The sequence below is a fragment of the Rhinatrema bivittatum genome, chromosome 3 (genome assembly GCF_901001135.1).
Source record: "Rhinatrema bivittatum chromosome 3, aRhiBiv1.1, whole genome shotgun sequence".
Classification (NCBI taxonomy): Eukaryota; Metazoa; Chordata; class Amphibia; order Gymnophiona; family Rhinatrematidae; genus Rhinatrema; species Rhinatrema bivittatum.
This window is the reverse complement of record NC_042617.1, coordinates 272,141,836-272,161,339: the sequence shown is the minus strand read 5'-3', so window position 1 is coordinate 272,161,339 and position 19,504 is coordinate 272,141,836. Positions and strand designations below refer to the sequence as shown.

Genomic DNA, 19,504 nt, shown 5'->3' with positions numbered 1-19,504 from the left:
AGCACTGAGCCCAGGTAAGTAAAGAGAGAAGAGGATTGCTCCTGATCCAGAGACGTGGAAGGGCTTCAGTAAGTCTTTCCTCCGGTCTCCTTGCTCGGTGTTCCGTACCGAACCCGTTTCGGTTAAGGGAAAGAGGACTTTCGAGTGGGTTGAGCGGCCCCGTGATGGGCTAGGCACCACTTCAGGCTTGGTGGGCACACCGTGTGGTAGGCCCGCAGTGGCGCCATCTTGTGCGCGGATTTGTGCGCTTTCATTGCCCTCCATAGAATATCGGTGCGTGGGGTGTGTGCGTAAGGTTGCGCATGCACATGCTTCAGCTTACACACATTAGTACAGGATCTGTGTGCACTCCGTTTCAAGAGCTAGCTGGCTGAGCGCACAGTTCCCTGTATGTACCTGGATCAGTCCAGACTGCTGGGTTTTGCCTCCCTTCCAATAGATGGAGACAGAGAAAAACTTGAAGAGCACCCCCTCTTAAACCGGTGTGCCACCTGCGTCTCTTCAGTATTTCTCTGTCTCCGGTAGTTGGAGGTGGTGCAAAATCTGCGGTCTTGAACTTAAAAAAAAAAAAATATGTGGGATAAGAGATTTTTATTTTTCTCCTTGGCAGATCAGGCAGGACAACAAGTTTAATCCTCCCAGAGGATTGGCAGGTCCTGGTGGGACCATCCCCCCTGGTAGCAGGTTCCTGGAGCTGTTGGATACTTGCCTGCTCCTTCATTCTGTGAGGCACTAGGGGTGAAAACCGGTGGTCCAGTCCCTCCCCCTCCCTGGTCCCGGACCTGGAGACATCTCCATACAACTTGCTCCGGTAAAGTTTTGCGAGTATATCTTTAAAAAAAAAAAAAAGTCTGGGGCTCTCCTTTTTTCTTCTGCTGCGGTGACCGCGCGCTCGGCGGCAGTGCTCTGTAGTGCCTGCGTTTTCATCTCCCGAGCTCTGTTGCTGCTTGCTTCTTCGGCGATTCTTTTTCGGCGGCCTGTGGGGAGGGGAGTCAGCTTCACTGTTCTCCCACGCAGGCCTCTGTTCCCGGTGCTTCCTCAACGGGGAGTGGACATCGGATGTTCACAGGGTAACAATGACAAGGTCCTGTGGAGTGGGCGAACGACCAGACAGGTGGAGACCGTGGCTGCCCCGTTCCGCTGAGCACGGGAACGGTGGCCATTTTTAGTTCCTTTGCTTCTGCATCGGATATAGCGGCTGGAGGAGGGGATCTCCCTCCTTCCCTTTCTCCCGCTGGTTTGAGCCCTGGGAGCCCTCAGGGCTTGTTTTTGGAGGGCTATGATGATGACCCCGGACCCTGGTGGGGGATGTTAGGGGTCAGCTGACCTTTACCGTGGATTTTGTGCTTTTAATGTACAAGGCGTATCTGGCGAGCCAATCTCAGCAAGGTGCAGCATCAGTGCGCAGACCGGCGGACGGTCGTCTGCCCCCGAAGGTCCCCAGGCGGCTGGAGCCACAAGGGGCAGTTAGACTGAGGAAGATCTGGGGTCCCGGTGAACTTCCTTGAGGGGACTAGGGCTCCGTCGAACCTCCAGGGCCTGATACTTCCGTGCTTCCCCCTCCCTTCACCAAAGTAGATCAGGGTGAGGAACTAGAGAAGCCCTTGTCGTTGGATGGCGATGATCCTAGGGTCATGTGCTTATTTCAGAGGGATGAGCTTGACCCCCTAATTCCACATTTGCTCGCCGAGCTGGGGATTTTGCTTCCTCAGGATATCCCAGGCCATGACATGGTGGACCCTGTTCTGGGCGGGTTGCGTGGTCCAGCTACTACGTTCCTCTTTCATCCTATGCTCCAACAGCTGATGCTCCGTGAGTGGGATACTCCGTAAACCAGCCTGCGCGTGGGACGAGCTGTGGACAAGCTGTATCCGCTGCCTGAGGACTCCTTGGAACTCCTGAAGGTTCTTAAGGTGAACACTTTGGTGTCATCTGTCACCAAAAGGACAACTATTCTGGTGGCAGGAGCGGCGGTTCTTAAGGATCTTCAGGATAGAAAGTTCGAGATCCATCTCAAAAGAATATTCGAGGTCTCAGCAGTCTTATGCAGTGAGCGAGTTTGAGGTGGGGTTCAACAACTCCTCAGTGCGAAAGATCTCTCTCCTCAGGAATTGGAGCAGGTGGAGCGTTTGGAGGCAGCGGTGGCATTTGGCACGGATGCCTTATATGACCTCCTCCGTACCTCGTCCAGGACTATGGTGTCCGCAGTTTCGGCCAGAAGGCTCTTGTGGCTGTGCATTCTGGTTGGCCTATGTTTTGTCCAAGTTTCAGCTGGGGGCGCTCCCCTTCAAGGGCAAGTTTCTGTTTGGGGAAGTCAAGTCCTTAGGGGAGAATAAGGTGCATAAGCTCCCTGAGGACAAGCCTAGAGGGCCAAAATGTTTTCTCCCTCCCTGCTCTCGCTTTCAAGGTCACAGGCGTTCCCGTCAGAGTAGGGTGCCCCCCCCCCCCTCGGGACAGAGACAGTCATCGGGTAGATCTCAATCTTGGTCTCACTCCTTTCAGGGACGTAGACCGGACCGTGATGGATTCAATCAGGGGTCTTCGAGACCCAAGTTCTCTCAATGAGATAACGCCGGCCCATTCCTCTGTTCTATATATATAAGGGGACAGCTGTCCCTGTTTTACGAAGAGTGGGTCAAAATAACTTTAGACCAGTGGGTTCTAAACATAATAGAACACAGCTACGCGTTAGAATTTGCTCGGCCTCTGTGAGACCTGTTTCTGGTCTCTCCCTGCTGGTCACCGATAAAGAAGCAGATCGTGAATCAGACCCTGCGCCAGCTGGAAGATCTTGGGGCCATCGTTCCCGTTCCTCCAGACGAGTGCAGGACCAGGAGATACTCCATTTATTTTGTGGTGCCCAAAAAGGAAGGTTCTTTCCGTCCGATCCTGGATCTCAAGAAGGTGAACAAAGCTCTCAAAGTGCCGCATTTTTGGATGGAAACCCTGCGCTCAGTTATTGGCGCAGTGCGCAGCTGCAATTTCTTGGCTTCCCTGGATCTCACGGAAGCATATCTGCACATCAGGATCCGCAAGGAGCATCAAAGATTTCTCCGCTTCATGGTCCTTGGGAGGCATTTTCAGTTCTGTGCCCTACCATTCGGTTTGGCGACAGTTCCCCGCACCTTCACCAAGGTGTGATGGTGGTGGTGGTGGCAGCTCTCCGGTGGGAAAGAGTGCTGGTTCATCCATACCTGGACGACTGACTCATTCAAGCGAAGTGAGAGGATCTTTACAGGCTGGCAATACACAAAGTCTTACACTGCCTGCACTCCCTCAGATGGGTCATCAATCGGTCCAAGAGCCATCTGCTTCCTTCCCAGGTCCTGGACTACTTGAGAGTGCGATTCGATACCCGAGTCGGCAAAGTCTTCCTCAGAGAGGACCGGATAACCAAGCTGATGTCACAAGTTCAACATCTCCTGTCAGAGCCAGTTCCCAGAGTCTGAGATTACTTGCAGGTTCTTGGCTCCATGGCGTCCACTCTAGAGTTGGTCCCGTGGGTGTTTGCTCATATGAGGCCTTTGCAGAGAGCACTGCTTTCCCGCTGGGATTCGATGTCTGAGGAATTCCAGGTTCCCTTGCCACTCACAAAGTCTGCCAGGTCCAGTCTTGGTTGGTGGCTTGTCCTCGACCACTTGAGGCGCGGTGTGGATCTTGAGGTGCCTTAGTGGGTAATAGTAAACACAGTCATCAGTCTCTCCGGTAGGAGAGCCATGTGCCAATCTCACCCAGGGCCAGTGGTTGCAGGAGGAGGCACAATGGTCCATCAATTGCCTGGAAACGAGAGTAGTGCACTTGGCATTGCAGAGGTTTCTCCCTTTCATCCGCGATCGAGCGGTACGAGTTTTGTCCGACAATGCGATGACAGTGGCCTACATCCATCGTCAAGGGGGAACCAAGAGTCGTCCTATAGCCTTAGAAGCAGGGAAGCAGATGTCCTGGACGGAATGACATCTAGCTCTGTTGGCGGCCTCTCAGATGGCGGGTGTCGACAATGTGCAGGCGGATTTTCTTAGCCATCAGCAACTGGACCCCGGAGAATGGGAGCTGTCCTGGGAAGTAATGATGTTCATCTCTTGCCAATGGGGCACTCCTTATTTGGACTTGATGGCAACTCAGAAAAATGTGAAGGCGCCGCGCTTTTTCAGCTGCAGAAAGGAGCTGGGGCAGAAGGGGTGGATGCCCTAGTACTTCCTTGGCCCGACGACGTTCTACTCTGTGTTTCCTCCATGGCCTCTGGTTGGAAAGGTTCTGAGGCTCATAGAAGCTCACCCAGGAACGGTTATCCTAGTAGCTCCGGAGTGGCCTCGGAGACCATGGATCACAGACCTTGTCAATCTGGCTTTTGACAGTCCACTGCGACTAAGTCATCTTCCAAACCTGCTGTGTCAGGGTCTGGTATTTTTCTACCAGGCGGATCACTTTTGTCTAGCGGCCTGGCTTATGAGAGGAGGCAGTTGAGAAAGAAAGGTTATCCTGAGGATATCATCTCCACTCTCCTACGAGTGCGGAAGACCTCTACTTCTCTAACGTCCGTTAGGATGTGGAAGGTCTTCGACTCTTGGTATAACGAGCAACGGGTCCTTCCTCTTCAGGCCTCTGTGGCACAGATTCTTGCCTTTCTACAGAAAGGCCACAGCAAGGGGTTATCCTTTAGTTCCATCTGAGTGCAAGTAGCAGCTTTGGGTTGTCTTCGAGGCAAGGTGAAGGGTGCGTCTCTGGCAGCGCACCCTGATGTGGTACGTTTTTCTTAGAGGGGCAAAGCACTTGAACCCTCCTTTGTGGAGTCTGAATTTGGTGCTTTGGGTGCTATGTAAACCTCCCTTTGAGCTCTTCAAGAAGGCCACCTTAAAGGATTTAACTCTCAAGGCAGTGTTTTTGGTGGCTAACTGTTCCACTAGCAGGATCTCTGAGATTCAAGCTCTCTCCTGTAGGGAACCTTTTATACGGATTTCTGATTCTGGGTTGTTGCTCGGAACTGCTCCGTCCTTTCTCCCGAAGATTCTTTCGGCGTTCCACTTAAATCAGTCCATGGAGCTTCTGGCCTTCCCAGTCTCTGATCGGGATTCTCCTCACGCCAGAGAATTGAAGCGTTTAGATGTTCGAAGGGTTCTTTTGTGTTACCTCGAGGTCACCAATGCCTTTCGGGTTTCCGATCATCTTTTGGTTCTGTGGAGTGGGCCTAAGAAAGGACATAAAGCGTCTAAGACTAACATTGCCCGTTGGTTGAAGGAGGCTATCGCTTCCGCATCTATTTGCCGTGGGTGACCGGTTCCGGATGGTCTAAAGGCTCATTCGATTTGATCACAAGCTGCTTCCTGGGCAGAGAGCCAGTTTGTTTCGCCGCAAGAAATCTGCATAGCGGCGACCTGGAAGTCTCTGCATACTTTTGCCAGGCACTATCGTTTGGAAGTCCAGGCACCCGGATGTCGACTGTTTTGGGAGCAGTGTCGTTTGAGCTGAACTCTCCAGTCCCACCTCAGTTAGGGAAGCTTTGGTACATACCATCAGTCTGGACTGATCCGGGTACGTACAGGGAAAGGAAAATTGGTTCTTACCTGCTAATTTCGTTCCTGTAGTACCACGGATCAGTCCAGACGCCCGTCCATTGAGGGGAGTGTTTTTCTTGGAGAGTCCGCTCATTGATTTCTATTCACGTCATTTTCTATTGAATCTACTAGTTGCTGCAGAAGAAGATTACAGATTTTTTCTCTTATGTACATAGTTTCTTTGGTTTCTTCTTATTCTGGCTTGATCTGCCCATTGGTTAAAATGGTTATTCTGCTTTGTTAATGTTAATACTGAAGAGACGCAGGTGGCACACCAGTTTAAGAGGGGATGCTCTTCAAGTTTTTCTCTGTCTCCATCTGCTGGAAGGGAGGCAAAACCCAGCAGTCAGGACTGATCCGTGGTACTACATGAATGAAAATTAGCAGATAAGAACCAATTTTCCTTTACCGTTCATAATGGCTCCGGCAGCAAAGAAGCATAAGCGACACTCTCTTTGTGCTGCCTGCCATATTAGGGCTATACAGTCTGACTGTGATTCTTAACTATGTCAGCACTGTGAGGAGGCCCAAGGAGAGTTGGTCTCCCAGAACGTTTCTAAGCCTGGCTCCTCCCATTCAGAGGATGGGTCAGCCTTAATTTTAACCAGTAGCACCCTGGTTCTGAGTAATCCTGGGGTGGGGTCTACCTCGAGAGAGGGAAATTTAGCTGCACCTAATCCAGTCCCCCCTGGGCTAGGAATGGACCCGGCAGCCTTTTCTTGGGTGGAATTTTTTTAAGGCCTTCAAGCCTTCGTACAGGTGCAGTCTGTCTCTCCTGCCCCTGTCCGGACCAAACTCCAGTCGGGAAGACATCGCTTTCCCAGCAGGCCTCAAGACATGCCTCGTCTCACCAAGGGTATCGCTGGCAGGGACCCAAACACCACGGATAACGAAGGGGATACAGATTCGTTGGAGGATGGGGAAGTCCCTCCAGGCTTGGAGCCATATCGGACCATGTTTCGGTTTTTCCATAGAGATGAATTGCCGGCCCTGGTTTGACGGAACCAAAGAAGAATCCCATCTTGGTGTCTCTACGGAAGATTTCTTGCTATTTTCCGATGCTGGAAGCCATCCAGGAGTTGATTGACCTGGAATGGGATGCCCCGGAAGCCAGTTTTAAAGGTGGTCTAGCATTGGAAGCTCTGTACCCACTGGATCCGGTGGCCAGAGAACGCCTGCATTTCCGCAAAGTGGACACCCTGGTCTGTGCCGTTTCGAAGTGAACAACTATCCCAGTGAAGTGAGGAGCGGCCTTAAAGGATGCACATGATAGGCGGTTGGAGTCCATCCTTAAACAAGCCTTTGACGCAACAGCAGTGTCACTACAGATTGCTTCCTGTTGTGCCCTGGTGGTATGCCTGCTTCTCGAGAGAGAGGCAGATAACTAAGGGTCGCATTCCAGAGAGGCTGGAGCCCACGGATCTAGTCTGTACCTCAACCAGAGGATTGGCCTCAGTGGTGGTGGCCAGAAGACAGCTATAGCTGCGAAATTTGTCAGCGGACGTAACCTCTAAGGCAAACTTCACAAAGATGCCCTTTAAGGGGATCCCTTCTATTTGATAGTGAATTGGAAAAGCTGGCCACTAAGTGGGGTGAATGGCTACCGGAAGATAAGTGAAAGAGGTCGCAGCGCCCCTCGCCTATGTGGGGTCGGGCCAGGGGCTCCCAGTGCTTTCGGCCCTACAGGAACTCAACGTTTCAGTGGTCCTCGGGAAGGTCACAGTCCTTTCGGAGTCGACAACCAAAGAGAGGGGCAGGTTCAGGTTTGGCCCAAACTTCCCAATGAAGTTTTGCTGACCCATCCTCAGTACTAGGAGATAGGGGGACGACTATCCCTCTTCTACCAGCGGTGGGTCGAGATCACGTCAGACAAATGGGTACTAGATATCATATGAGAAGGATATGCACTGGAGTTTCGCAGCACTCCTCGGGTCATATTCATGATATCTCCATGCCACTCCCAGCACAAGAAGTAGGCAGTGGAGTCTACCTTAATAAAGCTCCTTTAGTTGAAGCCTATAATTCCTGTACCCCCACCCAAGGAAAATACAGAGCGTTATTCCATTGACCTCAAGAGCATCAACTATCATCTACGAGTAATTCATTTCCGTATGGAAACTATACGCTCCGTTATAATGGCCATGCAACCGGGAGAGTTCTTAACCTCCCTGGACCTCTTGGAGGCCTACCTTCCAATCCAACAAGACCACCAGCATTTCCTAAGCTTTGCAGTGCTGGGCTGCCATTATCAGTTCCGGGCATTGCCCTTCGGCCTGGCCACTGCCCCAAGAACATTTTCCAAAATTATGGTGGACCTGGCGGCGGTAGTGAGGAAAGAAGGGATCCTGATGCACCCTTACGTGGATGACTGGTTGATCCGGGCAAAGTAGTTAGAAGAGAGTCTCTAGGTGACCAGCAGGGTGACATCCCTGCTTCAGGAGCTTGGTTAGGTCGTGAACATGGACAAAAGCAGTCTCAAGCCCTCCCAGTCTTTACAGTATCTGGGAGTCCGTTTCGACACCAAGCAGGACAAGGTCTTCCTCCTGCCCTCGAGGATAAGGAAGTTGATGTGCCAAGTGCATCGGTTGATGAGTACAATGCACCCCAGGGTATGAAGCTATCTTCAGGTCCTCGGTCTGATGGCATCAACCCTGGAGGTGGTACTGTGGGTGAGGGAACACATGCGCCCACTCCAACGCTCTGTGCTGTCACACTAACCCGCTGTCCCAAGACTATTCAGTTCGCCTCCACTGACCGATGGAAGTATGTTCTCGGCTCCAGAGGTGGCTACAGGAAGTTCACCTGAGCAAAGGATGTAAGCCTGCCCCACCGAACTGGCTAGTCCTCACGATGCACACGAGCTTCCGGGGGTGGGGAGCTCACTGTTAGGAACTGACAACCCAGGAGCGTTGGACCAAGGAAGAGGCACGCTGGAACTTAAACTGCCTAGAACCCCAGGCAGTCAGATTAGCATGTCTACAGTTCAGTCACATGTTCCAGGGTCAGGCGGACCGCATAGTGTCGGACAATGCAACAACGGTATCCTCATCAACCGCCAGGGAGGAACCAAGAGCCAGCAAATGTCTCTGGAGATAGTTCTCCTTATGGAATGGGCAGAGTTGAATCTTGGCCTCCCACATCACAGGAAAAGACAACTTCAGAGCAGACTTTCTCAGCAGGGAGAATCTGGATCCAGGGGAATGGGCATTGTCGGCCAGAGCCTTTCGGCTACTGGTAGATTGCTGGGGCCCTCCCGTGCATTGACCTGCTGGCCACATCTCACAATGCGAAGGTCTCCCAATTCTTCAGTCGCAGAAGACATCAATGTTCCCTGGGGGCCAACGACCTTGTTCAGACCTGGCCAGAGGAAGACTTAATATACGCCTTCCCTCCGTGGCCCCTGCGGGGCAAGGTCATTCGCAAGATTGAGCGCCACAGCGGATTAGTCCTTCTAGTGGTTCCGGATTGGTCGAGACGCCCGTGGTATGCAGACATGCGGAGGCTTCTGGTGGAGACTCCCCTGTGCCTTCCTTCGCACAGGGACCTGCCCCAACAAGGTTCAGACCTTCACGAGGATCTGACTCTGTTTTGTCATATGGTCTGGCCCTTGAGCGGGCTTGCTTGATGAGGCATGGATATTCAGCGGCAATAATTAGCACCTTGCTCCGCGTGCAAAAGATCTTGACGTCCTTAGCGTATGTGCAGATCTGGAGAATATTTGGGACCTGGTGCGAGGAATGCGGGGTTGCCCCTTGGATGGCCAAAATCCTGCTGGCTCTGGAATTTATACAGGACAGCCTGACTAAAGGGTGGTCCCTTTACTCCTTTAAGGTCCAGGTAGCGGCTATCTCCTGTTTCAGAGGCAAGGCAAACGGAATCCGCCTGTCGGCGCATCCGGACATGGCCCGTTTTCTAAAAGGGGTGAAACAACTTTGGCCACCCCTACGGTGGCTGGTCTCTTTGTGGAATCTTAATCTAGTATTGGACATTTTAGCAAGGCCTTTCTTTTTTTTTTTTATTGCATTTTCACAGATTAACAAGCATTACAGTTTACAGAAAAATACAAGAGAGAATTTACAAGAAAAACATACACTTGGCAATTATCTTTTTCAGTAACATATCTTTCTTGTAATATTAAAGAAAAAAGGAGGGAGTTCCAAAATGTAGAATAACAGGAGCAGAATTATACAGCAGTAATAATATATGAAACAGAAAGGCTGCCACTATGCCATTTACCTATAATTACCGTAATCAAACTTATACATTTTAGATAGTGCCAATCGAACTATAAGAATCTAAATATATACGTAGATGTTCCAGATCAAAATATGCTCGTTTAACATTTTGATGAATTATAATATATTGGCAAGGGAATCTTAAGATTAAATTTAGCACCCACCACCAAAACCTCTGCACGCATTTGAAGAAACTTTTTCCTGCGTTCCTAGGTGGAATGGGTAATATCTGGAAAAATCCAGACAGGATACCCAAGAAATAAAGATTGCCTATGGTGGAAGAAAGACCTCAGTATCAAATCTCTATCCTGAGAGAAAACACATGAAAGAAAAAGAGTCCCTCGTCTAGTTATCAAAATGTCAAATGAAGTTTCCAAAAGCTGTGTTAAATCAGGTTCTGCATCCAAAACTTGTTCCGACAGTATCTGATCTTATGGATTTTGTCATGTAGACTTTAGCAAATGTAGGCATAATTTCTTGAGGAATTTCTAATATCTCAGTAAGATATCTCTTAATCAAGTCCGTGGGAGACATTAGATTAGATTGAGGGAAATTCAAAACACACAGATTTAGGTAGCAAATAGAGTTTTCAATATTTTCCAGTTTTTGCAATGTGAAAAATTAGACTTGATTAACTGATCTTGAGTTTGCTGTAAAGAGGAAACTTTTAAGTTCCAAAGCAGAAATCTTCTTTTTTTGAGAATCAGTTTCCAGTTCGAAAACTTGAAATCTTCGAGCAAAAGCAGAAGTTAACTCTACTAAAGAAGAAATAGACCTTTCTAATACCATTAAGGCAGACCACAAAGATTCCATAGTAATAACTAATGGCTTCAGATAGGCTGGGGGTATTAAATTAAATTCCATACCTTGATCTTCTTGTCCAAACTTCAACTCTCCAGAATCTCCTTTTACCTTTTAAAGTTGAAATGTTTGCTGATGAGGGGACTGGCACGTCTCTCCCTGGTATAGAGCTCTTCAAAATCGCTGAGGCCTCAAAGCCAGAAGGAGGGGCCGGCATTAACACAGTCACTCTCCCGGCGTTAGAATTTTCATCCGGAACCACCAATCTAGGATCTGCAAGGCCTTTCTTTCGGCTGCTGTGTAGTCTATCCTTGCACCTGTCAACGCCGAAAATGTTATTCTTGGTGGCGATATGCTTGGCTGATCGCATCTCTGAATTACAGGCATTGTGTTGGGAACCTTTCCTCCGTTTGACTCCAGGAGCATTACAACTTCGTACCGTTCCATCCTTCTTGCCCAAGGTAGTCTCGGAGTTTCACTTGAATCAGTCCATTTCATTACTGTCCCTGGATAGGCACAAGGGCACGGAAGACCACTGCCTCCTCCACCATTTAAATGTTAGTAGGCTTTTGGTGCGGTATCTGGAACTCTCAGAACCGGTTCGCATGATGGACCTCTTGTTTGTTTTTCATGGTGGAAGGAGGCAAAGCGAACGGGAGCTTATGTAAAGGCAGAAAAGCCATTACCCTTTCAGGTTAAAGCTCATTCCACTAGGTATCCTGGGTGGAAGCTAAGCTATTGTCTCCCGGCGACATCTGCCGAGCGGCAACATGGTCTTCCTTGCACACCTTTTCAAGGTTCTATTGCCTGGACGTTCGGGCCCGAGAGGATGCAGCCTTTGCAAGGGTGGTGCTAACTGGACCGTGGGCAGCCTCCCGCCCCGATCAGGAATAGCTTTTGTATATCTCATTGGTCCTGAGTCCATCTGGCTACACGCTAGGAAATGGAGAAATTACTTACCTGATAATTTCGTTTTCCTTAGTTTAGACAGATGGATTCAGCATCCCGCCCACGGTTGCTCAAGAACGGTGCCAAGGAATCTCCTATGAGATGAATACCGATTCACCCAATCCCTAGATCAGGGCATCTATGATCTTGCTGGGATTCAGCGCTTATGTTTGGTTAAGTACAGTTATCTGTTTTTAATCTTTAATCAAGTTTTAATCAAGTTTGTCAATAGTTTGTCCACAACGGCTTTTGAAGAGAATACTGAGGGGCTGAGATCACTGTAGGGGTATATCTAAGGTGATGTCAGCTTTGATACCTGACTCCATCTCCATCTGCTAACAGGGAAGCATATGACCCATTGGTCCTGAGTCCATCTAGCTACACACTAGGAAAGGACTATTTTCTGCTTCCCGCGTAAGTAATTCCTGGCATTTCTAGGAGCAGAGACAAGTTTCTCAAAGATCCTTAGAGATCTGGACAGAGAGTCTCATGTTCAATCCAGTGGGAGCACTGAGAGGAGAGGATCACCTTGCTGGTGGCTGAAAGGAATCGGTAAGTTTTGCTTGGGAAATTTTCTTTTTTAAAAATATTGGGGCAAAGTTCACTATTGGGGAATATTATTTAGTATGTTTGTGTTTGTGCTTTTAATAGTCAGTAAGGCAGCGAATAAACAGAAGTTAGACTGTTTGTATTTCCCAACCCTCCCACCCCTCACCCACCCACCCCTAGCTCATCCTTTATAGGCAGGTGTCACTTTCACACACAAAAAACCCCCAGCTTTTTAACTTCACAAATTCCCCACACGTTATTGAGAGTTTGATCATTCCCCTGTAGGCCACTACCAGACATATAGTGAATTCACTAATACATTTAAAGAACGTTAATTAGACACATTCCTCTTCCCATAGCAACCTTAACTAGGAACTGAACAAATTTGAGATGAAGGCAGCAGTCCATCAGCAAGAGGGGGGCTTCCCAGTCTTTTGCATCGAGTGTCACATGTAAGATTTTTTACCCGCCGGTGCGATGCAAAGAACTCCTGTCTCGGAGAACGAGTCTGATCTCTTGAGGCTAGAGTGGCAAACCTGGAGGAGCTGAGGTAGACAGAGAGGTATGAGACCTTCAGGGACATAATAGCCAAGTCCCAACTTCAGACTGGCAGCCCTGGTGTTGCCTTGGAGGAAGAAGGTCTCATGATCGGAGAGTATCAACCTGGTACAGCAGGAAAGGATCTTGTAGCAAGGACCTGCTCTCCAGGTGGTACATTGTCCTTTCGCACCGAGGATGTGTCTCCAAGGCCAACTGCCCAGGAGGGAAGGGTTAGGTCGGCCATCATAGTTGGTGATTCAATTATTAGAAATGTAGACAGCCGGGTGTCTGATGGGCGTGGAGGTCGCCTGGTAACATGCCTAGCTGGTGAGAAGGTGGCGGATCTCACGTGTCACCTAGATAGGATTTTAGACAGTGCTGGGGAGGAGCCAGCTGTCCTGGTACATGTGGGCACCAACGACATAGGGAAATGTGGGAGGGAAGTTCTGGAAGCCAAATTTAGACTCTTAGGTAGAAAGCTTAAATCCAGGACCTCCAGGGTAGCATTCTCTGAAATGCTCCCTGTTCCACATGCAGGTCCCCAGAGGCAGGCAGAGCTCTGGAGTCTCAATGTGTGGATGAGACTATGGTGCAAGGAAGAGGGATTCAGTTTTGTAAGGAACTGGGGAACCTTTTGGGGAAGGGGGGAGTCTCTTCCGAAGGGATAGGTTCCACCTTAACCAGGGTGGAACCAGACTGCTGGCGCTAACCTTTAAAAAGGAGAGAGAGCAGCTTTTAAACTAGAACAAAGGGGAAAGCTGTGCATGGTTCGGAGGGAGGTATCTTCAAATGAAACTAATGATTCATTAGAATTAGGGCATCCCGACAGTGAGGTTGCAATAATAAGAAAAGTAGTGCAAGTGCCTGTAACTAAAAACTTACCTAAGCTAAAAAATTCTAAATTATCCCTATCAATTAAAAAGCAAAATGAAAATATAAACAAAAAACACCCTTTGAAATGTTTGTATGCTAATGCCAGAAGTCTAAGAAGTAAGATGGGAGAATTAGAATGTATAGCAGTGAATGATGACATAGACTTAATTGGCATCTCAGAGACATGGTGGAAGGAGGATAATCAATGGGACAGTGCTATACCAGGGTACATATTATATCGCAGTGACAGAGAGGAGCATCCGGGAGGCGGTGTAGTGCTTTGTCCGGAATGGCATAGAGTCCTGCATGAGACTAAACGCGCAATCGAATCTTTATGAGTAGAAATCCCTTGTGTGTTGGGGAAGACTATAGTGATAGGAGTATACTACCGTTCACCTGGTCAAGATGGTGAGACGGACAGTGACATGGTAAGAGAAATTAGGGAAGCTAACCAAATTGGTAGTGCAGTAATAATGGGAGACTTCAATTACCCCAATATTGACTGGATAAATGTATCATTGGGACATGCTAGAGAGATAAAGTTCCTGGATGGAATAAATGAGTTTTATGGAGCAATTGGTTCAGGAACTGACGAGAGAGGGAGCAATTTTAGATCTAATTCTCAGTAGAGCACAGGATTTGGTGAGAGAGGTAACGATGGTAGGGTCGCTTGGCAATAGTGATCATAATATGATCAAATTTAAATTAATGACTGGAAGGGGGACAGTAAGCAAATCCATGGCTCTCATGCTAAACTTTCAAAAGGGAAATTTTGATAAAATGAGAAAAAGTTAGGAAAAAACTGAAAAGAGCAGCTACAAAGGTAAAAAGTGTGCAAGAGGCATGGTCATTGTTAAAAAATACCATCCTAGAAGCACAGTCCAGATGTATTCCACACATTAGGAAAGGTGGAAAGAAGGCAAAACGATTACCGGCATGGTTAAAAGGTGAGGTGAAAGAAGCTATTTTAGCCAAAAGATCTTCATTCAAAAATTGGAAGAAGGATCCAGCAGAAGAAAATAGGATAATGCATAAGCATTGGCAAGTTAAATGTAAGACATTGATAAGACAGGCTAAGAGAGAATTTGAAAAGAAGTTGGCCATAGAGGCAAGAACTCACAGTAAAACCTTTTTTAAATATATCCGAAGCAGAAAGCCTGTGATGGAGTCAGTTGGACCATTTGATGATCGAGGGGTTAAAGGGGCACTTAGAGAAGATAAGGCCATAGCAGAAAGATTAAACGATTTCTTTGCTTCGGTAGAGAATGTTGGGGAGATACCCGTACCAGAGAAGGTTTTCATGGGTAATGATTCAGATGGACTGAACCAAATCACAGTGAACCTAGATGATGTGATAGGCCTGATTGACAACTGAAGAGTAGTAAATCACCTGGACTGGATGGTATACACCCCAGGGGTTCTGAAGGAACTCAAAAATTAAATTTCAGACCTATTAGTAAAAATTTGTAATTTATCATTAAAATCATCCATTATCCCTGAAGACTGGAGAGGTGGCTAAAGTAACCCCAATATTTAAAAAGGGCTCCAGGAGCAATCCAGCAAACTACACACCAGTTAGCCTGACTTCAGTACCAGGAAAAATAGTCAAAATTATTCTAAATATCAAAATCACAGAACATATAGAAAGACATGGTTTAATGGAACAAAGTCAGCATGGCTTTACCCATGTAGATAAAGGTGAACTGGTAGATGTAGTGTATTTGGATTTTCAGAAGGCATTTGACAAAGTTCCTCATGAGAGGCTTCTAGGAAAAGTAAAAAGTCATGGGATAGGTGGCGATGTCCTTTCGTGGATTACAAACTGGCTAAAAGACAGGAAACAGAGAGTAGGATAAAATGGACAATTTTATTTATTTATTTATTTGAATTCTTTTATATACCGACATTCGTTTAGTAACATCAAATCGGTTTACATTCAACAGAACTTGGCAGCTGCGCTAAACAGAGAACAAAACATAGCAATTAGCAGCAGTGCTTTACAATAATAACATTCAGGAAACTTTGTATAGCAAGTGGCTTTAACTAAAAAATTTACAAAATTAAATAAAGTTAATGATTATTAATATTTACAGAGAAAGTTCATGATGGCATCTAGGACTGTGAGGGGTCGTTTAGTTAAGAATGGAAGTACGTTATGGGAAAGCTTTTGTGAAAAGCCATGTTTTTAATTTTTGTTTGAATTTTTTCGGGCATGATTCTTGACGAAGATCAGGTGGCATGCTATTCCAGCATGTGGGCCCGGCTATGGTAATTGCACGTTTTCTGGTTGTTTCAAGTAGTGCTGCTTTGTGCGAGGGTGTGTGAAGTGTGGCGGCGTGTTGCGTTCTAGGGGTTCTGGCATGTTTGCGGAAATGCAGGGCATTTTTGAGCCAAGTCATGTTTTCAGTGTGTAGGGGTCTTATGTATTAAAGATAGTGTTTTGTACGTAATTCTTTGTGAAATGGGCAGCCAGTGCAGCTCTTTTAGAATGGGTGAAATATGTTCTGATCTTCGTGCGTTCGTGAGGATGCGTGCAGCTGCATTCTGAAGCATTTGCAGTGGAAGGATGGTGGTTTTGGGTAGGCCAAACAAGAGTGCATTGCAATAGTCAATTTTTGCAAAAATGAGGGCTTGCAGTACTGTACGAAAGTCACATTGATATAGTAGTGGTTTTAATTTCTTGAGGGTATGGAGTTTAAAGTAACCATCTTTTATAGTATTGTTGATGTGTTTCTTAAATTTTCTCAGTGGAAGGGTGTGGGCAGTGGAGTGCCTCAGGATCTGTATTGGGACCCGTACTTTTCAATATATTTATAAATGATCTGGAAAGAAATATGACGAGTGAGGTAATCAAATTTGCAGATGATACAAAATTATTCAGAGTAGTTAAATCACAAGCAGATTGTGATAAATTTCAGGAAGACCTTGTGAGACTGGAAAATTGGGCATCCAAATGGCAGATGAAATTTAATGTGGATAAGTGCAAGGTGATGCATATAGGGAAAAATAACCCATGCTATAGTTATGCAATGTTAGGTTCCATATTAGGAGCTACCACCCAAGAAAGAGATCTAGGCGTCATAGTGGATAACACATTGAAATCGTCGGTTCAGTGTGCTGTGGCAGTCAAAAAAAAGCAAACAGAATGTTGGGGATTATTAGAAAGGGAATAATGAATAAAACGGAAAATGTCATAATGCCTCTATATCGCTCCATAGTGAGACCGCACCTTGAATACTGTGTACAATTCTGGTCGCCGCATCTCAAAAAAAGATAAAGTTGCGATGGAGAAGGTAGAGACAAAGGCGACCAAAATGATAAGGGGAATGGAACAGCTCCCTTATGAGAAAAGACTAAAGAGGTTAGGACTTTTCAGCTTGGAGAAGAGACGGCTGAGGTGTTTAAAATCATGAGAGGTCTAGAACGGGTAAATGTGAATCGGTTATTTACTCTTTCGGATAATAGAAGGACTAGGGGGCACTCCATGAAGTTAGCATGTAGCACATTTAAAACTAATCGGAGAAAGTTCTTTTTCACTCAGCGCACAATTAAACTCTGGAATTTGTTGCCAGGGGATGTGGTTAGTGCAGTTAGTGTAGCTGTGTTTAAAAAAGAATTGGAGAAGTTCTTGGAGAAGTCCATTACCTGCTATTAATTAAGTTGACTTAGAAAATAGCCACTGTTATTACTACCAACAGTAACATGGGATAGGCTTAGTTTTTGGGTACTTAGCCGGTTCTTATGGGCCTGGATTGGCCACTGTTGGAGACAGGATGCTGGACTTGATGGACCCTTGGTCTGACCCAGTATGGCATATTCTTATGTTCATGTAGCAAACCCTATCTCATTATTAGAAAAATACTCTTCATACAAAAATCTGAAAGCAAATCAAACATCCCCACCAACTATGGGATCCTTTTTTATCACACCATTGGAGTTAGATGTGATTGTCTGCAAGTAGAATCTATAAATATAAACAGTGCTATTAATGAATGTATCATAAAGTCCATCTGTCTATCTGTTTATCAGGTAAATAATTTCTCCAATAGCTTCAGCATGCTGCTGCAGTCCAGGAGACTCAGTTCCAAGGACACCTCGCAGTGGCTGTGGGAGGAGAGCGGTCTCCTAGGAGTATTGGGGTTAGGCGGTTTCATATCCCCTTGTCTGGGTAGTGATGTGAGCTACCTTCTGTTGCAGGTACAAGGAGCGGCATCAGGTCCAACTTTTGGGGCGAGGATTTATTGCAGGGATCGATCTGAAGCAGCAGAAGCGGGAGCAGTCACGCTTCTATGGGGACCTGATGGAAAAGAGGCGCACTTTGGAAGAAAAGGAACAGGAAGAGTGAGTGTTGCATCCCTATCCTACCATACTGCTGTTCAACCAAGATAACTGTGTGACTGTTTATACAGTTGTGCACATGCACACAGATGTGTGTGTATATAGATATATATATTAACATTTTCACACACATGTCCATTTCTGCAGGCTCAGAGAGATTCACTGTTACCTATACATTCCCAGATCAGTCCAGACTCCTGGGTTTTCTATCCCCTGCCAGCAGATGGAGACAGATAAAGTTTTATTGAAACTGCTACATAACATAGTGTGCCACCTGCAGTCCCTCAGTATTTTCCTGTCTCCAGCAGATGGAAGATAATGCAAAACCTGCAGTCGGAGTAAAAAAAAAAGTAGAAGATGATTTCGAAAAGGAGCCTCCCGGGGAGTTATGAAGTCCTGTGGTGGGGCTGTCCTCCTTGATCGAGGCAGACAAGCAGGGAGTTGGTGACCCTTCTTTAGCTCGCTCCTGTTAGAGAGTGGCTGACATCTGGTAGTCCAGATCCCTTAGCTTTCACAAGGCAGCGCTGTGACCCACTGGCAATCCTGTCCACTCCATCAAGGACGCAGGGAAGTATCTTTTTCCCAGCAATAGCAGGCTGAATTAGCCATGCTGTCTGGGAGTGTTGCGACCGGATCAGTAGGTAGAATTTTCTCAAAGAGTACAGAGTTTTGAACTCTGTGCGGTGAGGTTCCCGCGCGATTGCCGATTTACCTCAGTCTCTTTGTTTCCGCGAGCAGGACTGCACGTGGGGTTTTTTTCTCAACTTGTCTCTTCACATTTTTTCGCAATTTTTCTCCCATTTGTTTTGGCAGGGATGGCTCCGAAGCCATCAGGTTTCAAATACTGCCAATGTGGGAAAATTATGTCCATAACAGATGGACATAATTATTGTTATATTTGTTTGGGCCCGGAGCATGACCCAGCCTCATGCCGAGACTGTAGTCTGATGTCACCCCAGGCCAGAAGACAGCGCGCCGAAAAAATGCGCGCCTACGAACTCCTCACTCTTCGCCGGGCCCAGCGAAGAAAGTTAAGAAGACTCCAGCAAGAAGATCGGTGTCGCTGGAAGGTGCTTCGGCCAGGTCGGTACCACCACCAGGGCCGCGGAAGGATCTCGAGGCCTTGACTCCTTCAATGAAGAAGTCCAGTCATGCACCGCTCGGGTCACAGGGCTCTGTACCCGTTCGTTCCCGCTCCTCGACGCTGAAGCATTCGGAGCATGGAAAAGCAAGGCGGCCGAAGCATACGGCGCATCGACGCAGAGACCGGCACACGGCGCATCGACACTGAAGCCGGTGCATGGTGCATCAAAGCACGGCGCATTGGAGCACGATGCATCGACGCAGGGTGCGTCTGACAAGTGCATCTGGAAGAGCTGTATCACTATCTGGGTCATCTCATCATGATGTTCGCAAACGAAAACATTCCAGACATCACAAACATGGTGTCGCAAAACACCATGATCCTCCTACAGCTCCACCATCTGCCTCTGCACAGGCTTCACTACAAGGCCAACACCATGCCAAACAAAAGGCAAAAACAAAACATCTCCAAACGTCTGAATCTCCATGAACTGATTCTGACGTAGAAGTGATCTCACACTCTAACCACGATTCTTCAGGTGCCGATAGTTCTCATTCTGGTTGGTCTTCTCTTAGTAGATCTCA

At 47.3% G+C, this 19,504-nt stretch overlaps 1 protein-coding gene across 3 annotated transcripts in view; it reads left to right on the top strand.

Annotated features, from left to right (window-relative positions):
- Positions 1 to 19,504, top strand: part of DDX23 (DEAD-box helicase 23) — an 89,620-nt gene that overhangs the window by 25,597 nt on the left and 44,519 nt on the right. For all 3 annotated transcript variants that reach the window (XM_029594633.1, XM_029594632.1, XM_029594631.1), the window contains exon 10: positions 17,696 to 17,839. In XM_029594633.1, the coding sequence (XP_029450493.1) occupies positions 17,696 to 17,839 (144 nt within the window). The remainder of the gene's footprint in view (positions 1 to 17,695; positions 17,840 to 19,504) is intronic.